The sequence below is a fragment of the Oncorhynchus gorbuscha genome, linkage group LG05, assembly GCF_021184085.1.
Source record: "Oncorhynchus gorbuscha isolate QuinsamMale2020 ecotype Even-year linkage group LG05, OgorEven_v1.0, whole genome shotgun sequence".
Taxonomy (NCBI): domain Eukaryota; kingdom Metazoa; phylum Chordata; class Actinopteri; order Salmoniformes; family Salmonidae; genus Oncorhynchus; species Oncorhynchus gorbuscha.
The window spans coordinates 33,263,911-33,271,419 of NC_060177.1; the positions used below are offsets into that span (position 1 = coordinate 33,263,911).

The following is a 7,509-nucleotide window of genomic DNA, read 5'->3' on the forward strand; positions in this document are numbered from 1 at the left end:
AAGGAGGGGGGATGAATGGGCCAATTGTAAACTGGGGATGATTATGTTGCCATGATTGTATGAGGGCCAGATTGGGAATTTAGCCAGGACACCAGGGTTAACATTATCGTATGATAAGTGCCATGGGATCTTTAGTGACCACAGAGAGTCAGGACACCCGTTTAACATCCCATCCGAAAGACAGCACCTTACACAGGGCAATGTCCTCAATCACCGCCCTGGGGCATTGGGATCTTTTTTTTAGACCAGAGGTTTAAAATTCAGGGATTCAGAGATTCAAATTCAGGGATTCAGAGTTTCCAATTAAGGGACTGACCTGAACCAACCATGCTTAGCTTCAGAGGCAAGCCAGCAGTGGGATGCAGGGTGGTATGCTGCTGGCCCGAGATTAATAAAAAGAAAATAGGAACACAAGGATTTATTGACTCGGAGTGACTTGAAGATTGCGATTGAGAGGTTGGTGACCACTGCTCTAGAAAATTGTTCAATCTCGTGTGGTGCTTCTCTCCATTGGCTGATATTTCTTCTGCTTGGGTCCCAGAGGTGTTGTGTGGCAGTCTCGGGGCTACTGTGCACCCGCACAGTTTAAAGGGAATGTTGCTCATAAATCACTCAACAAGTACAGCTTCCCAGAGGATAATAGGGACTTGTGTATGTTCTTAAGCCAGCTGCCAGAGTTAAAGCTATGGATAATACACCAGTGGTTGGTGCCGTTTAAGATGAGGGAGGACAAATCTATTTGTTTATGAGCATGGACACATTTTTATTACAGCATATTGAATGACTGTCATTCATATTCCTTTCACCCAGCTCAATATAACATCGATAGGTTTAGGATAGTGCATGATAGTCGAATTTTCCCTATACCCATCGTTTGGTTTCTACAACCTAGCCTATGAATTCATGTTTACATTGTAGGTACATAGGTCGAGAGAAAAATGTGAGTAATCGAGGTGACAGACATTGACACATTCAATACCGCCTTGCACACTCTTGCCTGCATCTAGCTAATCTAGGGTCTATTCATTAGTACAACAGTTGCAAACGAGAGTTTCTGATGGACAAATTCAGGTATGTTTATCCCTGTTTCGATCTGTTTGCTTCCATTTAAGGAATGTTTTTCAACAGAATTGGAGGAATGATCCCACACAACCTACATTGTTGTCACCATGTTAAAGTCATAGTCAACATACTGTAGTTACTAGAACTAACACGTTATTAAACCTGCTACAATCAAGCAGTGCAGTGTACAGTCAACAGCAAGCAGTTTAGCAGCTGCACCGGCGGGCACCAGTGGCAATAAATGTATAAAGCCAAAATCTTACCTTGACTTGGGAGAATTCCAGTTTTGGATAGTCATAGCCAACTGTTCAACTATTGTCTTTCTCTCTCTTTGAGTCAACTACTCACCACATTGTATGCACTGCAGTGCTAGCTAGCTGTAGCTTATGCTTTAGTTACTAAATTCATTCTCTGATCTTTGATTGGGTAGACAACATGTCAGTTCATGCTGCAAGAGCTCTGGTAGGTTGGAGGACGTCCTCCGGAAGTTGTCATAATTTCTTTGTAAATCTATGGAAGTGGGTGAGAACTACAAGCCTCCTAGGTTTTTTAATGAAGTCAATGTACCCAGAGGAGGATGGAAATTAGCTGTCCTCCAGCTATACCATGGTGCTACTCTACAGAATTTCTTTGAGGCTACTGTAGACCTTCATTGCAAAACAGTGTGTTTTAATTATTTGGTGACGTGAATATATTTAGTATAGTTTTAACTAAAAAGGGTAACATTTTTAATGTTTCACTATTTTTATTTGTTGAAATTCACTAAGGAGGATGGTCCTCCCCTTCCTTCTCTGAAGAACACACAAACACACACACACACACACAAACTGTTATCATTTTCCTGAAGATATTTTTGATATGGATAGACAAAAACAGACCTTCAAAACTACAACTTTTTTCTGCAAGAAGCCATGTTTTCAGTTGTTGAACAAATGATCTAACCCTGAGTGCTATGCTTCACATATTATTTAAGAACATAAAATAAAAAGTATTACTTCACAAGGAAGTCTTAATTCAAGCACTTGAAAGGTAATTGAGAAAAACAAGACTCAGCCGTAATAACCCACTCCTCTCCCAAATGTTATTTTCCACCTGACCACCTCCAAATAACATTTCCCCATGCTCCCATGCTGTGTTAAGGGCAATGCTAAAAACTAAAGGAGTTAGCTATGGTACAGTGAATGTGACTTGGTCTCGCTTCACTGACCGATTACTAATGTGATTTTGAGCACAAGGCTGTTTGTTCGTTTCTGTTCAGTGGTGCCGATGCATCGTTTTCTTTGAGTGTATGATGATTTGTGTTTCAATATTACGTAACCCCTGGCCCTTATGAATAAAATCATAAAACATAAATGTTCTAGATCCTAGTCAGTAATTCATTTAGTTTTGTCTAGCGTCTTTTATTAGATGCCTATCATTATTAGGCAACCTTGTGTGACCAAATGGTCTGTCTTGAATCATCAGACATTTCATCCACGAACCTGATGAAATAAAATGATAAAAATAAAACTAGCTTGTATAATCTCAACCCAGAAGCAATGAGAGCCAGGTCTCTTACCGTGAACTTTTGGATGTAGTCAGACACGCTGAAACCTCCAGTGCGTAGAAGGAGAGTTCTGTAGACAGAGGTCCCCATCACTTTCTCTCTGCCTAAAAGGTTAGGACCTACAGTTCTCCATACCAGGGTCTCTATGCCTTATGGAGAATGGGGAAGCCGGGCCCTCTGGGTACTGAAACATAGTGGAAAAGAAAGATGGGTACTGACAGAGACAACTCTATCTTATCACCCGGTGCCTCGTCCTGTGCTGTAGCCGGGTCCCTGTCCTGTCCCCTCCCGTATTGATATCAGCACTGCACCAGCACCACAGCCGAGCCCAGAGCGAAGAGCACTTCCTGCAGGGAGATAACAGCTGCCTGCGATTAGGCAAGGGTATGCACGAAATGTGAGTGTCCTGCTTTATTAATAGGGGTTCAGATTGGCCTTTTTGTTTTGGAAAGTCTCTGTGGGGGTCCTCCTCCCACCCAATGATGATGAGAGGATGATTCCTAGTCTGAGGTGAAGAGAGCCAGTTCTCAGATCTCTCACGAATGCCCTCTCTCTGCACCCCACTGAGGTTAATACCAGTTTACCCCACCCTGTTCACCCCTCCGTGTGTGTTCTGAGTGCGTGCGTGTGTGAACCTGTTAGGGATCTGATCCCACACGACTCTGCTTTGGGGCAACAGAAGGTGCGTCACCAACACTCAAATGCAGTGGCATCGTGTTGCTGGTCTTAACCTCAAAACCACCCAAGTCTTAGACTCAGGGAAAAAGAGGACTCCTCTCAGCCTGGCAGCAACAGGGTTTCAGGTGGGATGGAAAAGTCTTCACCTCCTGGCAAGCATCCCACTGCAGTTTTTTCCTCCTCAGACAGAACACCTTGTTGAGAAGTGCAGGTTATTTTTGGAATATTGTCTACAGGCTCTGCTGTCCACAGGGGAAGTGTCGGCTCCATGATGCAGGAAGAGGTATGCACGCCAGAGGGATGATGTCACAATGGTCCTATGATGATGATGATGATGATGATGGTGCACATTGTCATTATCGCTGACCTGTTAACCTGTGTATGTACACGTGCTTGAGCCACACATATGACATATCTATTATGAACAGCATGTACTACTAGTGTGTGGCTGGTGGGGCGGTGGACTGTTACAATGCCATAATCCTCCTTCTGATGTGGATGCTGCTTCAGTTAACTGTCTGCCTTTAGACATCACAGGACAGCTGGTGGGTAAGGGAACAGCATGATTCAAACTGTTGTCATGACTGGTGTGTATAGAGTTTTACACGTTCTGTCTTAAGTTGTACACAATCTGTCTTTCTTGGATGCCTGACGTGTGTGTGTCTGCCTCTGCTGTCGTCCTTGTCTCTGCCTCTGACTCACTTCATGTGGAATGGTACTCAATGTCCCGTCCTCTCCGACCAAGGTTTTTTTGTTGTCAAAACAGCCCACTGAGTCCTCCGAGACAGATACACAGGCACTCTAACATGACTGTTAGATATAAATGGAAAGCGGGATGATTCTCCCGAACAAGACGTAACAGGGGCGTTTCATCTCCTGAAACAATATGTTGTTTACAGTGCTGTTCACTTACTGTAGCTGGTCCCCTGGACGCTGGGACTTCGGAATGACTGTCCAGTATTTCATTGAAAGAGATGTTTCTACCACAGGAGGTTGGTGGCACGTTAATTGGGGAGGACAGGCTCGTGAAACTGGCTGGAGCGCAATAAGTGGAACGGTATCAAATACATCAAACACATGTTTTGATGCCATTCCATTTACTCCGTTCCAGCCATTATTATGAGCCATCTCTCCTCAGCAGCCTCCACTGGTTTCCTTAGCGTTTCCATCTAAATCCAGAGTCAGAGAAAGAAACAAGCAACGGCGGAAGATTCCTCTCATGTTCTCTTCATCCATCAATCCGTTTCATTAAAAATAGCTGGACTGACTAATGTTCCTTGAAGTAGAGTGGCTTATAAGTATATAAACCCCTTTTCATGTGAGGTTTGTTCATTTGAAGACATTTGATTAAATTCTTTCTGCCATATATGATGTCATAGCAGAGGAGACTGAGAGATCAGCATTTCACAAAAATGAACACTTACTGTGATTTTTGTCAACTAAGCACTTGATTATAATGTCACTGGATTGCCCTCCAGTGGTTGAAAGGGAGACTACATAGCATATTAGCATTTCAATGCCAAAGAAAGGACTGTACCCAATTCAAATTGTATGTGTTCTGCTTTGAATTGTCATTTGAACAAATCAAATGATTTGGCTTCCAGCATGAATCCTTTTCTCAAATGACAGGCAGTAAATCTGGTCTCTGTATATCACCGTAGCAGTTAGTTACCTGAATCCTAGCACATAACCCTTGTAGTCAGTCTAGGGGCTTTCTTATCTTATATGACAAGGATTATTTTTCCATTAGGCGGGAAATATCATGTTCTTCCTGTCAAATGGCTTCTTGTTGAATTATGGCATTATTTTTTTACTGTGTGTTGATGTTTACAAACTTGATGATAAAGTGTGCACTTTACACAATCCCATGTCTTCTGTGTAGCACATGAAATCAAATCAAATTGTATTAGTCACATGCGCCGAATACAACAGGCGCAGTAGACCTTACAGTGAAATGCTTACTTACGAGCCCCTAAACAACAATGCAGTTTAAAAAAGGAACAAGTAATTAAAGAGCATCGGTAAAATAACAATAGCGAGACTATATACAGAGGGGTATGATAACAGAGTAGCAGCTGTGTAAAGGCACTCAAATATACATTTGCATGCAGTAATTTGCGTGTGTTATGAAGGGAGTAGGGTCTATAGCAGAGAAAGGGTAAACATTTAAATATTGGTCTCAGGACATGAGGAGGGTGGTTCACAGTTTGACATTTGTTTACCAGTAGGCAACATACTCAAACACGCCTGACAAGCATGGATTATATGCAAGCTATTGTATTGTGCAGATAATAAAACCGATCAGATTCGATTTAAAAAGTAATACTGTTAGAAGGAGTATTAGCTACTGTATGTTTAATCATTTTTATAATAATACAATTGTCCTCAAAATTCCTTCAGAATATAAAGCTAATAATATACAGTATCTCATGTTACATTGGAATGTAGCCAGGTTACATGTGCCAAGATCTGAACAAAGAACTCTCTCCCTGGTTAATGAGACCACATGCGAGTCATGTGACTTGGGGAACCCTCCACACTGAACAAACAGCAACTTTGTTTGAGTAAGAATAACTGACTTTTAGTGTGCACATGTCTCTCTCTCTCTCTCTACACCCCTCTTGTCTCTCTCCATCTTTCTGTCTATGGGCCTGGCTGCTTAATATTGCTCACTTCACCATTTCCTGTTAGATATAAAGCCAGGGATCTCAGTGTTCCTGGGGGCATGTGGTATTCAGGCTGGGCCAGGCATTTCATCATTAACAGCCCTGCCCAGCCTGGCCTCAGCGTGTTCATTATAGCCCCACTACCAGCCATATGCAGTTATGATCCATCTGCAAACAGTCTTACTGTCATCATTAAACTTTCTCACAGAACAGTGTGTCATTTCTGAAATGTGCTCATCAGGTAGCGTCCTTTATCCTTCTGCCCTTTAAAAAGACCCAAATAAGGTCTGACTGCCTGAGTGATTCCCATTAACAATCGATTCTTATATCAGTCATGTTCTACATTTCACAGAAAATACTCATTTTCTCAGAAAAGATCATTAAGATTGAGTTTCAGTATTTGACTAATATCGTCATGCCTTTCTTTTCAAATGTGCTGGACGGATGTGCATTATTCAGTGTTTGAATGTATTCGACACAGAGGCCCAATGTGAAAGTAGACACCCATCTCCTGTGGTTTTGCATTGCAACAGGCAGGCTTTACTCAAGTATGTTAGGTAAATGATGGCTTTGAGAAGAAAGAAAAACCCGGGTTCACCCTGAATCGCTTCTTCGTTGTGTGTATGTCTCCTCTGACTATTTGGGGGAAATTAATACGTTTTACGGCAGCCAATCCACATAATCCCAATGACATAAAAAGAATGCATCCTGGATCATTTACAGCCATATACTGCCAATGCCCTACTCTTATGAAACATAATCTGGGTTCTGTCAATTTCAGGGAATTTAAGGGTCAAAGTTCTTTAATCCAACTCTCAAATAACCTTTGCGTTACTTCACTTAGATTCTAAGTAATTACTTTCCCCCTTATAGGAACAGTACTGTCTGTTGTTTTTACTCGGATGTATTTCCCATAGGGGCATGCTGAGCACTGCCTCTTTCTAGTTCACTGAATGGCCACAGTTTCTCGACTGAGGTGTCAATAATACAGCACACAGAACCCTTTTCCGAACCAAGAAGAAAGTCCCGTCATTACAGCTCATCATTAAAAGCCCTGCCATCGCATATTAAAATGCCAGCATTGTTTCCTCTCAGGTTTCACTCATTGTATGAATAACCAGGATATGATGTAAGCATGTTTCTGTACATTCATACATGTATACAATACAGTTGGGTGAACAAAGAAGAGGCCAGGCAGTTGAAAATGTCTCCAACAGGATTACCCTGTGAGGTTGAGATCTGTTGAGAGTTCCATGGAAACTGGGATGTGTTCCAGATGGATGAATCGTTAATGGCAGGGCCTTTCCCCTGTGGAGGGAGGCAGAGCAGAGCTGGAGAAATGGCAGCAGCAGCTGTCTCCAGGAGAAATGGGCAGGTTACAAGCAGGTGTCTCAGGGGCCCAGTCCATCCCTCACTGCCTGCTGCAGGGTAACGTATAGAGACATGAGAGGGTTGGTAATACACACCATTCACTAGTACTATAGTGTATGGGCAGTAAATCAACAATGTACATCACACTCTTAAATAAAAAACTAACATTTGCTCATCTGACAGTGG

The 7,509-nt window shown here is 42.3% G+C and overlaps 1 protein-coding gene across 1 annotated transcript in view; it reads right to left on the bottom strand.

Moving 5' to 3' along the window:
• The window catches only part of mylk3 (myosin light chain kinase 3), a 37,002-nt gene extending 33,983 nt beyond the window's left edge, over nucleotides 1-3,019 (bottom strand). Inside the window, exon 1 of the mRNA XM_046349644.1 lies at nucleotides 2,621-3,019. Coding sequence (XP_046205600.1) covers nucleotides 2,621-2,698 — 78 coding nt within the window. The 5' untranslated portion in view covers nucleotides 2,699-3,019. The remainder of the gene's footprint in view (nucleotides 1-2,620) is intronic.
• Between the last annotated feature and the right edge of the window lie 4,490 nt (nucleotides 3,020-7,509).